The sequence below is a fragment of the Bubalus kerabau genome, chromosome 2 (assembly GCF_029407905.1).
Source record: "Bubalus kerabau isolate K-KA32 ecotype Philippines breed swamp buffalo chromosome 2, PCC_UOA_SB_1v2, whole genome shotgun sequence".
Lineage (NCBI taxonomy): Eukaryota > Metazoa > Chordata > Mammalia > Artiodactyla > Bovidae > Bubalus > Bubalus kerabau.
The window spans coordinates 127,502,114-127,524,353 of NC_073625.1; the positions used below are offsets into that span (position 1 = coordinate 127,502,114).

At 43.8% G+C, this 22,240-nt stretch overlaps 1 protein-coding gene across 1 annotated transcript in view; it reads left to right on the plus strand.

Annotated features, from left to right (window-relative positions):
• The window catches only part of DGKG (diacylglycerol kinase gamma), a 223,186-nt gene that overhangs the window by 195,328 nt on the left and 5,618 nt on the right, over window positions 1-22,240 (plus strand). The window contains exons 23-24 of the mRNA XM_055568807.1: window positions 13,639-13,759; window positions 16,100-16,160. Coding sequence (XP_055424782.1) covers window positions 13,639-13,759; window positions 16,100-16,160 — 182 coding nt within the window. The remainder of the gene's footprint in view (window positions 1-13,638; window positions 13,760-16,099; window positions 16,161-22,240) is intronic.

A 22,240-nucleotide genomic window follows, 5' to 3' on the forward strand; every position in this document is an offset into this window, starting at 1 on the left:
CTGGCCACACGCTTTGCATAACCTATGCTTCTTGATCTATGTCTAAGGAATGTGAGAAGTGCTTTATCTTCTTAATTAATCAATAAATATGTATTGGGCTGTTATTTACTGAGCACATATTTATGGGCCAAGCTGTTGCCTATTTAATTTCTTAATCCATTTTATGGCTGAGGCTAATGAGGTTAAGTGACTGTCCCAAAAATGAAGACAATACCCAATAGAACCAGATGCCAACCTGCCTTAAAGTACTGAATGCTCCAGATGCCATAGAGGGTGTCAGCATGATGATGTGGATGTGACCTCCAATAGTTCCCAATCTAATGTAAAAAATACATGTAGAACCATCGAGTTACCACTGGCATGATAGGCTGAAACAGTAGCATTGGAGTGGGGGTGGGTAAGAATAGGAGGGACATTCCTTAGGAACTCAGTCCCCAGCTGCCCAGCACTGTGCCAGGGACCTTGGAGGCAATCAATAAATATTTGATATAGGACTGAATGAATGAACAAGATAGAATGTATATGTGCCAGTACTTGAAGCTGGAATGGATTTGAAAAGATGGAATGAGAGAAGAGGCACATGGGCTAGGGCATTAGCACCTAGAAATAGCAAAGGGAAGACTGGTAAAGGCCTTTGAATAATGTGCCCTTGAGTATGTGATCCTTTGACTAATGGGAAGAGATGAAGCATTCAAAGCCAGGAGCAATAGGATGAGAGAGCAGCACGCAGTAAGTATTGGAAGAAAGGGAAAGGAACTGGCAGCAAGAGGTCCAGTTAGGAGGCTGGTGCAGAGCACAGGCTCACAGGTCTAAGGCCTTGAATGAGAGTCAGTGGCACAAGAGGGAAGATGGATAACAGTCAACAGGGATTGGGAGACAAACAAAGGGAACACTACCCAACAGAGTCCCAGCTTCTGCCCACAAGCTCAGCCTTCTCCTGTCTGCCTCCACTTTAGAGCCCTCCCCATTCCCAGTGGCTGCTGTTGGTAGAATGGATGTCTTAAGCAGGGCCCTGTGTCTTCCACCTGCAGCCAGCACCCAGTTCTTCCCATTTTCAGGACAGTTCATCCAACACTTGTTAAGTACCTACTTGAAATTAGCACTCAATGCTACTAGAAATATTTTGCATTCATCATCTCATTTTCATCCCTTACAGCACCCCTGAGAGACACTTTATAATTAGAAAAATGAGGCCCAGGGAGATTAATTGACCTGTCCAAGGCCACACTAATTGGTGAATCTGGGACTAGAGCCACGTCCAAGTATACCAAACCTGGCATTCTTTCCTTCCATGCCACAATACCCTCCCCCACCACCCGCATTTCTGGTTGGTGTTGACCCAACAACCAGAGGGTCACAACTCTCCTCTAGCTTTGCCCTTCTGGGTACATGAGTCCCTCTGAGCTGTGATTAGTTCAGTAGGTGTCGTTCTCTGTAGTGTACCTTGTGTCATGCCTCGGGCATGAGTTGAACTGGAAAATCTCACCACTAGCTGATTTATTCTATTACAGACACTGAATGTGGAGTTGAAGCTTCTTGAGCTCAGTGGGCATAGTAATGCCAGGTCACACACCAATTAGGATTTCAGCTTCGGCATTCTGTTTAACAAGACTGTGTTGCCAAGAAATCTCCCCCGAGAGCAGCCAGGGCGAGGCTTACCCCACTACATGCCCCCTTCCCTGCCCTCAGACACTCCAGCCTGCCAAGACATTTGGTCTCTGCTTTGCATCCTTTATTTGGAAGTTTGTTTTTATGTCAGACAGGCCTTGGTTTGAATTCCAGCTTTACCATATGCCAGGTCTGTGACATTAGGCAAGTTTTTCAACCTTTCTGAGCCTCAAGATTTTTTTTTTATGTTGGGATAATAGTTTCTACCCAACAGAGTTGCCACAAGGATTTAAAACAGTAACGTTTATAAAGCTCTAGGCCCGCTTTAGAGTCTGTACCCAGTACTGGTCCTTTTCTTCCTGTTGTCATTGGAAGCACCAGCTCAAGATTCCTGTAGCTCCACCGCCTCCCAAGCCTTAAAAGACATTCTCACTCTTGGTCTTTCTTGCCGCCATGATGATGTCAGACCCTCACCTCAGAGCCACTTGGGGTGACCCTCTGTTCTGGAGAAATCTCCCACCACACAACTCCTCCAGCACTCTGCCCTCCCCTTCTGAAGCACCTGCCCTGAGGCATGGAGGGGATGAGGAGCCCCCTCCCCCAATGTACAGAGCCTTCATCAGAGCCCAGCCAAACCCGAGAAGGGAACGCCACACAGAATGGAGGCCCTGTCCCTCCCTCCCCGTCCCACCGCACAGACAGGCTTTTAGGAACCAGTGACAAAGGCCATTGTGAGTCCACACTCGCTCTTCCTCTTGTCTCCGGGTAGAGCTGCACAGAATCTTCTGTCTTCTGCACAGTGTGAGAAATGTCAAGGCCTGCTGCCAGCCAGCTCTTGACCCAGCCGAGCAGAAACCCAGCCTCCACCTTTGTTAGAAGAGCTCAAACTAACACTCAGGAGAGAATATCCTTGCCCCTGATCAAGGGAACAGAGGCCCAGAGGAGAAAAGTGACTGGCCCAAGCTCACACAACTAGACAGCCAGAGCAGAGGCAGAAACCCAGCCCTGCCTGCGGGGCCGACACATCTCCTCTCCCTTGCACCTTGCAGCCCTTCTGCTCCTTGGAAAGCAGTGGCTCTGGGAGGCTTTTCCCTCCCATTTCCATCTGGGTTATCCACAGTCCAAGACCATTCAATACCCTCTGGCCACTTTTACGCCCTGATGGTGCTTTACAGAATGCTGGGAGTGGAAGACACCTGCCAGCCAGTGTGACAAGGGCGTCAAGGAAATGCCCATCAGGAGGGGTGCCTGGCTGCACCAGGCGTGACAGAGCCATGACTGAAGGCTCTGCATCCCATTGCTCAGCCCAGAAGCAAGGGACAGTCATCTGGACCGTTGTGAAATTGTATCTCACACACACACACACACACACACACACACATGCACACGCACAGGGGAAGGAAAGGAACTAAGAAACTCATTTACAAGTAAAAACCTCCCTGTCTTAAAGTAAAAGAAGTTGAAATGGGGATGCTTCTCTTGCCAGAAGGACAGTCACCCTAAAATCTCAAGGTCACAGTATTTCTGTGCCTCTCTCCCTCAGCACCCTTCTCCTCCTTTTCCTCCCCTCCCACCTCCTTCTCCATCTCTTCTTCCCCCTCCCATCTCCTCCTCTGGCTCCCCTCCTCCCCCTCCATCTCCTCCTCCTGAACTATCTTCTCTGGGTTACATTAATTACCATCTGCAAAAGGCCACACACTTACTATGTAGCAAAGGCAGTTTCCTGAGGACATCCATTTCTAAAGAAACCTAAAATCACAGTAATGGGCCCCTGTTTTTTGAGGGCCTTCTTCGTGCTCTCTGTGCAGGCCCTGGATGGCATCACTTCTAAACCTTACAGCAATCCTGCCAGAGTGGTTATTAGATCTACAGTTGTGTCCAACTCTTAAGACTCCATGGACTGTAGCCCACCAGGCTTTTCTGTCCATGGGATTCTCCAGGCAAGAATACCAAAATGGGTTGCCATTTCCTTCTCTAGGCCAAGGGGTGAGCACCTTCCTTACTTATTCCATTTGCCGGGATGGGGCCCCTCTTCCTTTATGCTGAGTCTGACTTAGAATCTCTAGGGAAAGCACAGGTCACAGATTACTCTTCAGATAAATTGTGATTGGGATACCTGAGGCCTGGTGCTATGAAAGACCAAGTAGGAACATGGCAGGTAACTGACAGCCTTCTTACTTACTCACCTTTGCGTGCCCAGGGAAGCCCCAAAGTCCCCTCCAACTCCGTCTCCCCATCCCCAGCCCATTTTCAGGCCGCCATGCTTCAAAGCCAGCTTTGAAGCTCTCTAGCTGGAAGCAGCCTTTCATCTTTACAGACCAGACCCAGTGGTCAGCTTAGGTGGGCTGATCCATGCCCAGGTCTTTGGCGCTCAGTGTTCCTGAGCTTCCTAGGGTGTGTGGTCTATCTCCATGGAAATTTGGTAGTAGGAGGGGAGCCCAAGGTGACACCTGACACAGTCTTGGCAGGTCGAGCTTGCCAGCTATCACTCACCTTCTAGATGGTGGGGGCTGAACCGCAAGGCAGAGCAGGGTTGCATCCCTTCTTTCTGAGGAGAGTGAGAAGATGGCACACCCACCCTCCCCCTGCATATTGGCTTCTCAGTAACCAAGTGATAAGGGACATTGCTGTTTTACTGCACACCTTCACATTCTTTCTTTCTCTAGTCTTCAAAATAACCCATGATACAGGTTTTATTATTGTTCCTCTTATAGGCAGGGACATCATGGGGGGAATTTTGTTCATATGTTGAAGCCCCAATTCCAAGTACCCTGGAACGTGGTTGTATTTGGAGATAGTTTAAAGAGGTGGTTCAGTTTAAATGGGCAGTTAGGGCCCTACTCCCATCTGATTGGTGTCGCTATAAGAACAGGACATTTGGGCACAGAGAGAGGCCCTGGGGTGCACAGAGGAAGGGCCATGTGAAGAGGCAGCCGGGGTGGGGGCTGGCCATCTGCACATCAACGACAGGGGCTTCAGAAGAAGCCAACCTTGCAAGGTGTAACTTGACCTTCCAGCCTCCAGAACCATGAAAGAATAGATGTGTGTTGTTTAAGCCATTCAGCCTGTGGCACCCCAAGCAAAAGAACAGACTCAGAAAACAAACACCCTGCCCTGTACGGACACAGCCATCAAACTGTTAGCCCCGAACTCAAGAACTTGTGCAGAGTGTCTCAACCTTCTTTCTTTATCCTGTGAGTCCATACTTGTCTGTCAGAGGCCACGTAAGTAATAGCGACACATTTCTGCATCTTGAATTAATCAGACACACAGACCTGTCAGTCAGAGCTTCGGATCAGCTTTAGCTGATGCATGTTACCCACTGAATTGATCCGTGTCCATCCTTACTTTGGGCTGGAATCCTAACACCTCAGTCCACCTGTGCTGCTGTAACCTACATAGGGGGGCAGAGCCCACAAGTTCTATTACATCACACAGCAACCATAGGATATGGGCAGCCTTCCTCACCACTGGGATTCAGTGTTTCAGAAATTCTCTGGGTGCCACTACATACTCAGAGTTTCAGCATCTCCACTGAGGATTGCTTAATTCCCAGGGTAATCCATGGCAGTCCTCAGACCCTCGTGCTGATGGAAGGGGGAAGTGGGTTGGCAGTGGGATCGACAGTAGCAAGGCATCCTGCTAGGCCTTGCTAGATCTCCCATGCTTCTCCAGGGCCCCACAAGCAAGGAGCCCAAATCATGACACCCACATATCCCTCACATCTTAAAGGACTAAATTTTCATTAGTGTGAACCAGCAGCCAAGATGAGAATGAACATAAAAATTATTCATTAAAGAAGAGAGGTGAAAACCAGACTGGGTCATCGCTGTATGCAGATTAAATGGGTTGATGCATGGAGAGCATGTTACCCAGTTTCCATCCAGGCAAGTTGTTTTATCATTATTATTAATCATCATCTTTTTCCTCTTTCAAGCTAAACCTGTCAAAGTCTTTGGCTCCAAAGCATGTAGTTTATTCAGTTTATTTAACAAGCATTTAGTAGGGGCGGCTCAGATGGTAAAGCATCTGCCTACAGTGCGGGAGACCCGGGTTCAATCCCTGGGTCGGGAAGATCTCCTGGAGAAGGAAATGGCAACCTACTCCAGTACTGTTGCCTGGAAAATCCCATGGACGGAGAAGCCTGGTAGGCTAGGGTCACAAAGAGTCGGACATGACTGAGCGACTTCACTTCACTTCACTTCTGTATGCTGAGGCCTGGGCTGGCTGCTAAGGATTCAAACGTAAACAAAATAAGAATATTATCTCCCAGCCTTCATGTCTCAGTGGGCTTGGGAGAGTGATGTGAACAGAGACAGTTGTCGTGGGGTGAGATCCACTGAGCACAGGAGAGGGGAAAAGGCATGCTGCCTGGGGTAACACAGGAGGGTAAGTATGAGTTCTCCAGGCAGAGGCATTCCTGTGCTGGGAACAGGGACAGATAGCGAGTAACCTTGCACGCCTCACTGAGAACTAAGACGTTGTCCCTTGGGTTTCCAGGGAGTTTGAAGAAGGAAGATGTGCCCCTCAAATATGAGCACTCTGCTAGCCTGTGCCTGTCGGTACTGAGCTCCAGCCCCTCCTCCCACCTGCAGGCAGGTCTCAAGATAGAAAAGCAGACTGGGACTGTTGAGATCGAAGAAGTGGGAAAAGGAGCAGTCAGGGAAGAGTTTAAAGGAGGAAAAACAGCTGGAGCAGGACTCCCAGTTCATCTAAAGCTCAACTGGAATTATGGCATTTGTGTGGACGTGTGAAACCATGAGGAACCCTGCAGATTGTTAAATGTGTTTTACCCTGAATATGATGGCGTAGACCCTTGTACACAGCTCTGAGGTACACAGAGTTGGGAGTTGGGAGGGTGAATGTGACATAAAAGAAAGCAAAATTGATAATATTTTTGGAGCCCGCTCTGTGCCAGGCGCTTTCACGTACACCCCTGCCATTGAATCTCATAACCACTCTTTGAGGTCAGTATTATTATTCCTAACTTCTCCTTTTCAGAGTGAGGAAGGTGTGGATCAAAGCAGTCAGGAAGTAACTTGTTTACATTTTTCTTCACGCCAACTCCTGCGTATGTTTGGGGCAGTTTTATTGCCTGAGGCTCAAGTTCTCCAACTTGAGTGTGCCTCAGACTCTTCCAGAGGGCTTGTTAGAACACAGACCGCCCAGCCCAGCCCCTTGAGTTTCTGATTCAGTCGGTCTGGGTGAGGCCTGAGGATTTCCGCTTCTAACAAGTTTCCAGGTGAGGCTGGTGCTGCGGCTCGGCCTTCCCTGGAAACAACCACACACTGAGAATCACTGGCCCATGGGAATGATCTACCCAGTAACCTGGCCCAGGGGTTCCCAAACTGTTTGCATTTTGGAATCACCTGAGGATCTTTAAAAGGAAATACTGATGCCTGGCTCCAGGCTCACACTTTATTTTTCATTGAAGTTTAGTTGATTCACCATGTTTCAGGTATACAGCAAAGTGATTCAGTTATTCATTAAATATATATATATATATATTTTTTTTTTCAGATTCTTTTCCATTAGAGGTTATTACAAGATACTGAATATAGTTCCCTGTGCTATACAGTAGGAGGTCCACACATTTTGATTTAACTGGTATAGGGGCAACCGAGGCATCATTATTTTTAAATACCACCACCCCGCAGGTAATTCTCACATGCAGCAAAGTTGAGGAGCCACTGACCTAGCCTCTTTTCTCCTTGACTCTGATCTCCATCAAAACCCTCTCCCTCAGCTGCCACCACTGGGGCCACAGGTAGAACGTGTCACACTAGCACCACTTGCAACACATCCTCCCAGCCGTCTTAGAACACCTGCCCCTGGAGCTCATCCAGACTCTTACGTGCCTTTTCCTTTCTTGCCTAGTCCATCGTCTCCTTTTCTGTTCAACGTAAATCGAATTACTGCAGCCATCTCTTGCCCACAGCAATACAGCAAGCACCCTGTTCTTCCTTTGACCATATATGTCTACCTGGGAAAATCTGAGGAGGAATCTCTAAATCTGACTGCAGGCATGGAAGTCCAGGAGGCTTCTTGAAGTTGATGGCACTCGAGCCAAGTTTGGATGGGCAAGTTAAAATGAAAGAGGGTGTTTCAAGCAGGGGTACAGCAGAGGTAGAAGCACAGAAGAGATGGAAACAGTAAGGTTTCTGGGGGAGCTTCATGTTGCTGTGTGTGTCTGGAGCAGGAACTTGCCCTGTGATGTCAGGAAAACACTGCGGAGGTAGCCTTTTGCCAGATGGGGGTGGGTCTTGGGCATCAAGTGAGGAAACTTACATCTTTCCAGGTATAAATGGCAGTTGATAGGCATTTTAAAATGACTTTTAAATTGAAATAGTAATACTTAGAAAATGCAGAATAACTAGGAAAGCATCAAGTAGAAAATAATCACTTTTAATCTAATGACCCAGAACTCACAACTGTTAAGATTTGGGGGGAATTTGTTTTCTTCTATGCACATTCTTATATAGTTGAGAATATGCTATAAAAGTTTACATTCTGCCTTCACACTTAAAATTATAACATATACATTTTTAGTGTTATTTAAATCTGTAAACATTATAATAGTGTAAAGTTCTATAGTATGATACCATATAATTTACCATTTTCACAAACATAGAAATGGGAGAGGGAGAAGTTTCACTATAATAAGTAATGCCACAATATTCGTATCTGTATGAACTTAGGTTTTGCAATGTTCTTGTGATCAATATCAAGAAAGAAATGAATCAACAGTATAAAAGTTTTAGACTCATTACCAAACTTCTAAAAACTTTTCTTCCAGTTTACACTCTGATCATAGGTGTCAAAGAATGCACATTTCATCTTCCCTTTGCAGCACCCGGTATCATGGCTGGTGCCCCTGAAGAGTTTTTGCCATGGGTGTGACATGAGCAGCTGTGCATTTATAAAATCCTATACTGGAGGCTGAATCAGATGCACCAGGTTGCAACAACTATGGCTGCCCATGCTGTTCCATCTTTGCTTCCACTTTTTCCTAATCCCATGTTCCCATTCTTCATCTTTATTCTTTCTTGGAGAGCAAAAGTAAGTGTTTGCTTCACATAGAGCCAGGCATAATGCTTTGTTACCAAGAAAAGTGCTGAAGACCTAGGTCTATGGTTGCAACAAGTTGATGCCCAGCCCAGAGACCCTCTTTTGATAGCTTTATAGAAAACAAATCTCTAAATAGTAATTCTAATTAGGTAGAAATACCTTTTTATATTTTCCAGTGACACTGCCAACTGACTTTATTGCTAAATTAGTTTCCTTGTGCATCCAGTGACTATCCAGTCCTACACAAGTAATCATCCCTGTCCCTGAAATGTCCTTCTTTCTTCTTAACCCAGCAAATTATCTTGACATTCATCCTTCAAGACCTTCCTTAAAGTCTCTGGCACCTTCCTTCCATACCTTGCCCAGAATCAGTTACTCAGGCATCCTTCCTGTAGTTTACTCACAACATTTTCTATACCTAACACTTTCTCCCTCTTGGTTAAGAGTCCTTAGAGTAGAACATTTTGTATTCCCAGTTCTTAACACAGTGTCTGGCACATGGTTGTCACTCAGTAACTGTTGAATGAGTGAATTAATGCATTCCTGTTTTACTAAGGTACACAGACATTCCATTTTAAATACAAGTGAGTATATTGAGTATAGAAACAATATGGAGATGATATGAATTGCCAAAAACCACTCTCTGAATCATTTGTACCTGAGGTAAAACAGGGGGCTTGCCGGGTAGCTCAGTTGGTAAAGAATCTGCCTGCAATGCTGGAGACCCCGATTAGATTCCTGGGATGGGAAGTTCCCCTGGAGAAGGGATCAGCTACCCACTCCAATATTCTTGGGCTTCCCTGGTGGCTCAGACAGTAAAAAATCCACCTGCAATGTGGAAGACCTAGGTTCGATCTCTGGGCTGGGAAGATCCCCTGGAGGAGCTCATGGCAACCCTTTCCAGTATTCTTGCCTGGAGAATCCCCATGGACAGAGGAGCCTGGTGGGCTATAGTCCATGGAGTCGCAAAGAGTCGGACTTGACTGAGCGACGAAGCACAGAACAGCAAGGTAAAACAGGACACCTGGTATAGCAGATGTCCTGATCCTGGATTCTATGTTCTGAACACTAAATGTTCTGTGTACCTGGTCATTGACTTGTAACTCTGTTTCTGTTTCATTTTAACTTCAGATTTAGTTTCTGCATAAGTATCTGTGTGCTAAAGGAAGTACAGGGAATTAAGTGACGCCAGAATTTCCCAAAATGTGTTCCAAAGAAAACGACCATAGATACCTACAAAACTGTTTATAGGTGTCACACAAAAGAAGAGTCTCGTGGTCCAGCAGGTTTGGGAAGCAGAGTTAAATATATTTCTTTACCTCAGAACTTCCTGGTAGGCATTTTAACTTGAAAGATCAGTCAGGCGACGGTAGAGAAACAGAACAGCAGTCAGTCTTCCTGCAGTAGCCGTCAGGAGTCATCCTAGCCTCTTAATGCCAGGAAAGATTCAGAGTCAAAGGCAAAGTGGCCAAAAGTATAACAAGATCCTTGCCCTTTCTTCTACACTTATCCCCCCTCCACCCCCAAGCCCCACATCTGCGTAAACCCCCTGCCCCCCACCCACCCACCCACCACACTGATGAGATCAGCCTGTATTGCATCTCTTCTAGAGCCAGGAAGCAAGGTAATGTGTGGGAAGTGATAGCTGCAAGGTAATGTGTGGGAAGTGATAACAACTTTTCGAGTTAGAGCCATTCAACAGGGAAATTTGTTAAAAGACCAAGACATTGTAAAAGCTGAAACACTTGAGTCCATTAAGTCCCCTGCTTCTTAGAACATTTTGTTACCAGGGAATGTTTCAAGGAGGGAAAACGTTGAACTATCACAGCACTGTCAGACACCAAAGCCTGGTACAGAGAGCAACATTTTAAAAGACATCTGTCTCTCTGCCAACAGAGAAACTTCTGCCTCTCTCTTCTCCTCCTTTCTCCCACCCCAGTACAACTCCCCCACCCTCCTCACCCCTAAACACTCTCTCCTCCCTCCCTGCCTCCTGTTCTTCCTCCCCCTCCCCCTTTTCCTCCTCCTCCTTCCCTCATTCACAACCCTTATTGAGATCACAGACACTGTAAAATGACACAGTAAGCTAAACTATCCAATGGTTATTCAACACGCTTGGGTAAGAAGGGAATTAATTAAGTGACTAGAGGCTTAGACATTCACTGTTTATTGGATCTAAACTCCTTAAAAGAGCCCGGAGCATTCTCCTAAACAAACTTTGCCCTTTTGTGGCTTCTTGTTAAAGTCCAAATGAGACGGAGGGTTTAAGGAGACTGTATCTTTTCACACATGTGAAAAAAAGGAGTACCAGAGAAGAAAAATGGCAGTATCAGTGGGTATAAAGGAGGTAACCTATGTGCCATCACAGACAGACTAACAGTTTGTGTATCTGTTGGCAGCTGATGTTCATCAGTGACCATCAGTAGGTTAGCAAACTTTAGCAATGTTTACACATTGATGGGCAGCCCAATAGTTTAACTGTCTTCATTAGAAGAATATCCATAAAGTCAAATACAGGATTTCATTAACTTTGGGAAAGATATATTTAGTTCCTTCCACTCAAGCTTCCATTCTAACAGAACATTTTTCCTATGATCTGTTTATAATTTTAAATTTATGTACATGACTATTTGTATATACGTCTTACCTCCCATATTAGATCCTACACCTCTTACAAGCTGAATTCCAAAGAGCTAGAAAAGTGCCCTGCACACAATTTGTATTCAATAAAAATTGGTAGAAAGAATGAAATGAATGTAAAAAAGAAGTATATTTGTTAAGAGAATGTTTTTTAAACAATAGTTTTCTTTTTTTTAATTTAAATTTATTTATTTTAATTGGAGGCTAATTACTTTACAATATTGTATTGGCTTTGCCATACATCAACATGAATCCGCCACGGGTGTACATGTATTCCCCATCCTAAACCCCCCTCCCACCTCCCTCCCCATACCATCCCTCTGGGTCATCCCAGTGCACCAGCCCCAAGCATCCTGTATCCTGCATCGAACCTGGACTGTGATTAGTTTCTTATATGATATTATACATGTTTCAATGCCTTTCTGCCAAATCATCCCACCCTCACCCTCTCCCACAGAGTCCAAAAGACTGTTCTATACATCTATGTCTCTTTTGCTGTCTTGCATACAGGGTTATCATTACCATATTTCTAAATTCCATATATATGCGTTAGTATACTGTATTGGTGTTTTTCTTTCTGGCTTACTTCACTCTGTATAATAGGCTCCAGTTTCATCCACCTCATTAGAACTGATTCAAATATATTCTTTTTAATGGCTGAGTAATACTCCATTGTGTATATGTACCACAGCTTTCTTATCCATTCATCTGCTGATGGACATCTAGGTTGCTTCCATGTCCTGGCTATTATAAACAGTGCTGCGATGAACATTGGGGTACACGTGTCTCTTTCAATTCTGGTTTCCTCGGTGTGTATGCCCAGCAGTGGGATTGCTGGGTCATAAGGCAGTTCTATTTCCAGTTTTTTAAGGAATCTCCACACTGTTCTCCATAGTGTCTGTACTAGTTTGCATTCCCACCAACAGTATAAGAGGGTTCCCTTTTCTCCACACCCTCTCCAGCATTTATTGCTTCTAAACAAGAAAGACAAACCCAAATATCTCCTTGCCAGTCTTAATAAACACTATCGTGTTATACCAGGAGACACTGTAGAAGATGGGCTTCCCCAGTGGCTCAGCAGTAAGGAATCCACCTATAATGCAGGAGACACAGGAGATGTGGGTTTGATCCCTAGGTGGAGAAGATTCCCTGGAGGAGGGCATGACAACCCACTGCAGTATTCTTGCCTGGAGGACAGAGGAGCCTAGCAAGCTACAGTCCATGGGGTCACAAAGAGTCAGACACAACTGAAGCAACTGAGCATGAGTACCTTAGAAGACCGAAGCCATCTGTCAAAGAAGCAAAACATTAACATAGAACAGTTTTCTACTTTGTGAATATTAATAGGATGTTAGTGATTAGCCACAAACTATGAGAGAATTACACTTACTTTGGTAGGCAAAGGAGGAATGGAAGCTTTTAAAGAATCTGCCTTTTTATTTTGCTTCTGTTTGAAGTAAATAAAAGTTGTGTTGTAAAAATGAGTCTTTGGGCCAACATCAAACCTTAATCCTGCCGTTGCTTTCCCCAGAAGTTGGACAGGCACAGTCCAAGTCCCAGGAACTTTGGAAAGAAAGGACCTCTTCTAGGTGCTGAATCAGAAGCAGCTGCCACTGTGGGAGGCCATGGATCCTATGCGACTCTGAGCCTGAGACTCATATTTTCTGTCCCTCTTTTTGTACTTTGGACCCAGGATAATCTGGTGTAGGTGAAATATTCTTTTCCTTGGCTCAGATTAGGCACCTGGTGTCCTGAAAGAGGTCACTGACTTCCCCCAAGGATGTCCAAGGAGGTTGGCTCACCACTGGCTTACCACAGGCCAAATTTGAAGTTAATTAAGCATCAGTCGTCATCAGTAGGGCCAAGATGTTATTCAGGCATTCAGGGAAGAGAAACCTGATCCAGCTCTAGATAATGACCTTCATCAGCATTCCTTCCTATCCTAATCCCAAACCAGTGTGTCTTTAGCTGCAAGGTGGGGGCGGGGGGCGGGGTATTTCAGAAACAGATGGTTCATCCTTTACATTACTCTGCCTTTGAAGAAACTTCTGGATATGTCACCCTATTCATTGCATGCATGATCATGCAATCTGGAGCAAAACCTTTTTTCACTGGAACAGAAGGTTTCTGTTTATGAAAAGGTACATTTATTGACTTCTGGGGAAATGCCCTATTCAGAATGAGGGTGAAATGCTGTTTGGTGGGAGCTGAAGGATACTGACAGTTCTAGGTTGGCCATCTGGGGACTACACCTTCTGGCCCAAACCACACTGGGGAACAGAGACATGTGTATGCACTGGTTCTGCTTGTCTCACTCTACAGACCTCAGTGACCAGCTTCTTGAAGTGGTGGGGCTAGAGGGAGCCATGGAAATGGGGCAGATCTACACTGGCCTGAAGAGTGCAGGCAGGAGGCTAGCCCAGTGCTCCTCTGTCTCCATCAGGTATGTTTCCTCATCACCCAGCAGGCAGCGCCGCCTGTCCCCCTCACCGTGGGTCCTGAATATCCCTACAGATAACAACTTGAAAGCCCTCTTTAGATTTCAGTGTAGAGTGTGGGGGCAGAGTGGGGGTAGGAGTTCAATAACATTTATAAAGAATGTCTTTGGAGACCACTTTCCAAACCAGGTATAACAACCATCCAGGACATCAACTGGAGGGTCCCACCACAACCAGTTTGCTGTTCTCTTAAAATGAATTGATGAAATTCTAGAAATAGGATTGTAAGATGAGGTCCAGAGAGCCAGAGATCCAACTCCTTGCCTTCCTTATCTCCACATTGAAATGCTCAATGAATGCCGGAGGGCAACTTTGACAAAAACGAGGCTCTCTTCTCTGGATGGCATCACAGACTCGATGGACATGAGTCTGAGTGAACTCCGAGAGTTGGTGTTGGACAGGGAGGCCTGGCGTGCTGTGATTCATGGGGTCGCAAAGAGTCGAACATGACTGAGCAACCGAACTGAACTGAGGCTCTCTGCTCTACACTGCTCATTCTTGAATAGTGGTCTCAGAAGCACTTTTATTAAACAGTCCCATATACCTTTGTAGAGCTAAACTGACGTCAGCAAACCCATCATAATTGACAAAGAGGATGACAGTTTTTTAGAGTATGGACCAAATAGGTCAGCCAATACAGGTTCCTTACGAGATGGGGTCTAATGGAGGGGATCTTCTGATTTTTGGTTCCTTCTGTTTAATAAATGCAACTAGTCACAGATTTTTCTCCACATGATTATTTCCAGAGTCTTTATTCCTTTCCATTTCCCATTTAATTTCTATAGTGCGTCTTGGGGATCTCCTAGAGGGGACTCCCATGTGCAGGTTTCCCAAAGTTATTTAAACACAAGAACCCTTTTACCCTTTATCCAGGGTGAAATGTCCTCCGAGTTCTTTTGAAGAAACTCTGTTCTTAGTGCCACCCTGCATCCTTCATAGAGGTCCCCAGAGCTGTTCCCCAATCTATCCCGCTAACCCCCTTTCTTCATTCCCTCTGTGTCTCCTGTCCTTTCTATTATTCCCCAGATCTTTGCTTCTCTTTCCTTTTGGGCTATTGTTTTGCTGGGACACGTTTCCCAGGTTAATCTCTTTAATTCCTTTCTCCATGACTCTTAACACCAAGTAGGTCCAGTCTGTTAGAACATCTAAGCCATAACATATGTGGACCAGAGAATTTTGATTCCTGAAGAATTTGGAAAAAAAAAAAAATGTGTAAGAGAGAGGATATTTTCTATTTCCAGATAAAAACAGGGGTTGAGTCAGGAGCCCTAGCCCCCTGGGCATTCCCTACATAATCTCCTCACACCACAAAAGCAAAATTCCACTCTTTCCTTTTATTATTTGTTTTATTATTAGGTTTATTGGTTTTTGTTATTAAATATCCTCAGGGTCAGTTGGAGAATCATCTACATCAAAACAGCTTGCCTCCCTCATTTTATAATTTCAGAAACAGGGCAGATGCCAGTCCCAGGTGAGGGCTTTCTGGCCAGTGCCTGGCAACTGTTCCTGGCTCGCCCAGACCAGAGACCTCCAAAAGGACCTACCTTTCCTCCACTGCTCTCACCCTTAACAGTCCATAAGCCAAAGAAGCCTTGACCCAAGCAAGAAAATAAAACTTTCTTCTCTTCCCTGTGCCTACCCATGGGGATCACATTCCCGATGACCCCCCTTCCCCAGCTAAGCCAGGTCTACAGTCCATGCAACCATAATGTCTACTGTTGTTCAGGAGATAAAAGAGGGGATGGTTGAGGATTGGGGGCAAGGCAAGACACACTCAGACCTGAGCTGTACCTCGTATAAGTAAGAGACATTACCTCATTGACATTATGCAACTGCTCACTCAACATAGAACCCAGGCCTTTCCCTATTTCATAATCTTTCCCATTTCACAGTGGAGTTTTTGGCACCACGGGCAAGCCCTCTGGCTGGTTGTTTGACTAGGGATCCATTTAGATATGGTGCTGCCATACTTGTTGGCCACTTCTCCCCAGTCTCCTGTGGACTTCACTGCTCACTCAGGGCCATGTTTCTCAAAATAGTCTGAGGACCAGAGCAACAGAGTTGTCCACAGTGCTATGAAAACACAGACCCCTAGGCCTGACCCAGACCTGCTACATTGGGACCCCTGAGGTGAGCTCAGAAATCTGTTTTCAACAAGCCACCCAGGAGTCTTCAGAACCACTCCTAGGTGGCTCTACTTTCCACTGCTGTTTCCCTGATGAGGACGGCCTTCATTCTCCAACTCCAAGAAGCCCACTGTGCTCTCTCTGTTCTCCGGTCTCCAGGACAAACAAGCTGCTGCCAATGCAAGTGGATGGAGAGCCCTGGATGCAGCCACCATGCTCGGTGAGTTATTCCAGTCTTTGAGATGCGGGTGAGAAGTTTTATTTGGGATCCCTTTGGGGCACTGACTTAATATGAAATTCTGAATCTCTGAGTTACAGGGGCTTTGGGAGATCATCCAGCACAGCTCCTCTTCCACTTAGTTCATCCATCCATTCATTTATCTGCTGAGCTTTTATTGATTAGGTGCTATGAGCCAAGCACTAGGAGGCACCAGTTCCAAATCCAAAGGAGACCTAGACCTGTCTTCAAGGAGCTTATAGTTCTAGGTGAACTCTGAGGCTTCATCTACAGTATTCTTGAGAGCCTCAGCTTGAATTGCTCTAGTGGCAAGGAACTTACGACCCCAAAAGGAAGTTCATTAATTCCACTAATGAACAACCCTAATTACTAGAAAATGCTTCTTTATGTGGAGCTTGACCTTAGAATTCCACCTAGTTACTATGACCACCCGGGCTCCTGGGGAAGAATTCCCACAATGCACAGGCATGCTGCACCCCAGATGTACCCACAATCCTGAGGAACCACCTGAAAACTCCCCTGAAAGTGTAACCTCATAGGTTATCTATTGCCTTTATGGCATTTCTGTGACCCATATTACCCAGCACCTAGAACTGTGCCTGTTTTGTAATAGTTGCACAATAATATTTGTTGAAAGTGAATAAAGAATTGAACAAATGAACAAACAAAAAAAAAGGGAACAACCCCATTCCCTGCCTTACCAGTTTGTTAGCAGTTTGTTCTCAGAAACCCAACTAGACTCTATGGTGAAGAGAAACCACTGTCCTGGTGTTTAGAGCCCAGGGCGTTAACTGGAATATGATGTTAGCAACATCCTCGATACTGTTGTGAGTGTGAGAATCTCAAAAGACAGAACTTGTGTTTCTGAGCTTCCTCACTCTATTGGAGTATTCAGATACCCTCGATAACCTGCTATTTAGAGCCCTTCAGAACATCAATTCGGAGAAGGCAATGGCACCCCACTCCAGTACTCTTGCCTGGAAAATCCCATGGATGGAGGAGCCTGGTGGGCTGCAGTCCATGGGGTCGCTAAGAGTCGGACACAACTGAGCGATTTCACTTTCACTTTTCACTTTCTTGCATTGGAGAAGGAAATGGCAACCCACTCCAATGTTCTTGCCTGGAGAATCCCAGGGATGACGGAGCCTGGTGGGCTGCCGTCTACGGGATCACACAGAGTTAGACACGACTGAAGTGACATAGCAGCAGCAGCAGTAGCAGAACATCAATTCATCTTCTACTAGAGAAAGGATTTTCATGAGATAGCTACTGGGCCTGAATTGTAGGTTTATTTCTATAACTCTTTGCTCTGTGTAACTTCTACAAATTGCAAAGTTAGCCCCTAGAGATAAAGACTTTTTAAAATGGCATCTTTTATAAAAGATATCAAAAGTAGAACTTTTTCTGTAAAATCTTACCTCAATCTTTTGGTTTCTATGAAGTCTAAGAAAAGGATGAATACACTATACCAAAATCTAATAATATCTTACCCCCTTGTTCTAGTTGGGAAGGATGGAGGGAATTTGTACTATTTATAATTTTGATGGAATTGAATTAAGAAAACTCTATCCAAAGTCCTCCTGTCTCCTAAAAGGAAAAAAGAAAAAGCTGGAAGAAAGCAAACCCTTGGCTACCTAGCTCAGTGATATCTAGAAACTGGACTGCCATTCCTCCTGATCCAAGTACTGGTTTTAAAGTAGCCAAATATTCCTCCAATCCCTGCTCTCTCTCCACACCACCCTTCAGACATTACTACTTACTATGAAAATAATAATAATAATAAATAAAACCCAATGATTTTATGGTGTACAGTCATATGTGAAGGTATGTTAGTCAGCTCAGGCTGCCCTAACAAAATACTACAGACTGGGTCATGTAAACAGCATAGTTTCTCATAGATCTACAGCCTCCAAGTCCAAGATTAAGGTGTCAGCAGGCTTGCTTTCTGGTGAGGCCTGTCTTCTTGACTTGCAGATGGAAGCTCTTTCACCATGTCCTCACATGGCCTTTTCTCTGTGTGCATTTACTCCTGATGTCTCTTCCTATTTTCATATGGACACCAATCCTATTGGACTAGGGCCCCACCTTTATGATTCCATTTAACCTTATTTACCTCCTTAAAGGGCTTCCCTGTTGGCTTAGTGGTAAAGAACTCTCCTGACAATGCTGGATATATGGTTTTGATCCTTGGGTTGGGAAGATCCCTTGGAGAAGGAAATGGCAACCCACTCCAGTATGCTTGCCTGGAGAATCCCATGGACAGAGAAGCCTGGTGGGCTACAGTCCATGGGGTGGCAAAGAGTCAGATATGACTGAGCACGCAAGCACCTCCTTAAAGGCCATATCTCCAAATGTAGTCACACTGGGGATTAGGGCTTCAACACATGAATTTGGAAGGGGACACAGTTCAGTCCATAGCAGAAGGTAACAGAAGTCCTTCTTAAACTTCCAAAAGTTAAAACACTCTTTTTGAAATGTTTTCCTGAGTGAAGGCACTCACTAACTGTGAAATGATTCAGAATTGAAGGCTTAATGATAGGACATCACAGCAACAAAAGAATGTTTGATAAAAATTAAAACCAGTTAAATTAGAAGGAAAGCTAGGACAAATCTAGACAGTATTAAAAAGCAGAGACATCACTTTGCTGACAAAGGTCCATATAGTCAAAGCTACGGTTTTTCCAGTAGTCATGTATGGATGTGAGAGTTGGACTGTGAAGAAAGCTGAGCGCCAAAGAATTGATGCTTTTGAACTGTGGTGTTGGAGAAGACTCTTTAGAGTCCCTTGGACTGCAAGGAGATCCAACCAGTCAATCCTAAAGGAAATCAACCCTGAATATTCATTGGAAGGACTGATGCAGAAGCTGAAGCTTCAATACTTTGGCCACCTGATATGAAGAGCCAACTCATTGGAAATAAGACCCTGATTCTGGCAAAGACTGAAGGTAAAAGGAGAATGGGGTGACAGAGGATGAGATGGTTAGATAGCATCACTGACTCAATGGACATGAGTTTGTACAAACTTCAGGAGATGGTGAAGGACAGGGGAGTCTGTCGTGCTGCAGCCTAATGGGGTTGTAAAGAATCAGACAACAACAAATTAGAATGAATAAAAAACTGTTGTTAAATTCAAATGGCAAAAATCATTCTTTGAAAGAGAAGATAGTATAAACATTCGTAACTTGGATCCCAAACCTAAAGTTATATTCACCAAGACTGAAAGCATGTGGGAGACATTGTTGAAGGAATAGTAAAGGTATGTTAAATTTGATAATTGATAATTCACTTCACTTTGATAATTAGAAAATGTAAATCTGAAGAAAAATTTAGTACTAGATAATTACTAGTGAAACTAAAAACAGGGTAGACACCTTCTGAATCTGGGAGAATTTAAATTTTATGAACCCTATCAGAGTAGCACAAAAAGGAGAAAAACAAGGAAACATTTTAAATGCTTTGATTAAGATAAAAGAAGTTAGGACTAAATATATCAGTAACAACAAAATACCATAAATGTGCTCATGTTCCCTATTAAAAAAACAAAACTCCCACATTGGGTTAAAATGCATCAATACACTTCTTGTAAAGAGATACATCTAAAGCAAAAAAACATAAATTTTTATCTTATCCTTTATCAAGCATAGAGAAATTAAAAGTAAGATATGATAACTTGGGGCAAACTAACCTTCCAACATGCCAAAAGAATAAAGTGGAATAAAGAAGGTCATTTTGTATTTAGTAAAAAGTACACTCAATTTTGAGATCTAATGGTCATAAAAATTTATTTGTCTGATAATAGAATCAAAATTTATACTGTGAAAAACTGTATAGTGTTATTAGTAGTAGTAGTGTTAGTCGCTCAGTCATGCCCGACTCTTTGCGACCCCATGGACTACAGCCCATCAGACCCCTCTGTCCATGGGATTCTCCAGGCAAGGATACTGGAGTGGGTTACCATTTCCTTCTCCAGGAAATCTATCCAACACAGGAATCAAACCTGGGTCTCCCTGCACTGCAGGCAGATTCTTTACCGACTGAGCCATCAGTGAACAGCCGGTGAAAAACTGTATAGATGTAGTATATTCTGAGAATAAATATATATAAGAAACTTACAGAAAGACAGTTATTGAGAGGCTTTAAAATATTTGGGGCTTCCCTGGTGGCTCAGAGGGTAAAGCGTCTGCCTGCAATGCAGGAGACCTGGGTTCGATCCCTGAGTTGGGAAGATCCCCTGGAGAAGGAAATGGCAACCCACTCCAGTATTCTTGCCTGGAGAATCCAATGGACGGAGGAGCCTGGTGGGCTACAGTCCATGGGGTCGCAAAGAGAGGGACACGACTGAGCGATTTCACTTTCACTTAAAATATTTGTTTCTGTCTTTGAGGTCAAGTTGTTAAAAAAAAAAATAGATGACATAAAACTTGGATTTTTAAAAAACAAGCTCAGAGATACAGAGAATAGAATGATAGTTTTTCAGAGGTGGGAACAGGGAGGGCAAGGTAAGTGAAAAGGGTGAATGGGGTGAAAATGTACAAATTTCCAGTTATAAAATAAAGGAGTCCTGAAGATGTAATATACAGCAGAGTGACTATAGTTAATAATACTGTATTGCATATTTAGAAGTTGCTAACTTTGGCCACCTCATGCAAAGAGTTGACTCATTGGAAAAGACCCTGATGCTGGGAGGGATTGGGGGCAGGAGGAGAAGGGGAAAACAGAGGATGAGATGGCTGGATGGCATCACCAACTTGATGCACATGAGTCTGGGTGAATTCTGGGAGTTGGTGATGGACAGGGAGGCCTGGCATGCTGCAATTCATGGGGTCGCAAAGAGTCGGACACGGCTGAGCGACTGAACTGAACTCAAGTGAGTAAATCTTAAAATTTCCTATCACAAGACAAAGTAATTTTGTAACTATGGTGACAGATGTTAACTAGATTTATTGTGGTGGTCATTTCACATTATATACAAATATCAAATTATTAACCTGTACACCTGAAACTAATATAATATCATATGTCAATTATACCTCAATTTAAAAATTAAACTTGGATGAAATAACTATACCTTAAACAAATCTAATTTCTTCAAGGTCCACAGGATATTTACTAAAATAGACTATAAACCAGTTCATGAAGAAAAAAACAAAATCAAATAACAGATGTTATAAAGGTTGTTTTATTTGACCACAAAGCAATAAAACTATAAATTAATAATAGATTAAATGATAAATGAAATCCAATCAGATTATTACGTTCTCCTAAAGAATAGATTTAAGAGGGGATCAAAGTCAATATTATTAACTATTTAAAAAATAATAAAATTAGAAGACTCTCACTCAAAAGTTTTAGAATATAGCCTAAACTATATTTGGAAATAAATTCAAAGTCTCATATGCTACCATCATTTGAAAAGGGAAAAAAATGTGATGTATAATCCCCAAATTAAAAGAACAGTAATAAAATTAAGTTAGGAGAAGCAGAAAAAAGAAAACAAAAGATATAATTAGAAATTAAATAATTTAAAAAACAGGAAAATATAGAACTAGTTCTTTAAACATGTGAAATGTTTGAAAACGTAATTTTAAAAAGAGATAAGGAAAAAATAAAGAGATTAGAGATAAATATTTAAAATATGAACAAATCTAGTGGAGGTGATGGAATTCCAGTTGAGCTCTTTCAAATCCTGAAAGATGATGCTGTGAAAGTGCTGCACTCAATATGCCAGCAAATTTGGAAAACTCAGCAGTGGCCACAGGACTGGAAATGGTCAGTTTTCATTCCAATCCCAAAGAAAGGCAACGCCAAAGAATGCTCAACCTACTGCACAATTGCACTCATCTCACATGCTGGTAACGTAATGCTCAAAATTCTCCAAGCCAGGCTTCAGCAATACGTGAACCATAAACTTCCAGATGTTCAAGCCGGTTTTAGAAAAGGCAGAGGAACCAGAGATCAAATTGCCAACATCCGCTGGATCATGGAAAAAGCAAGGGAGTTCCAGAAAACATCTATTTCTGCTTTATTGACTATGCCAAAGCCTTTGACTGTGTGGATCACAA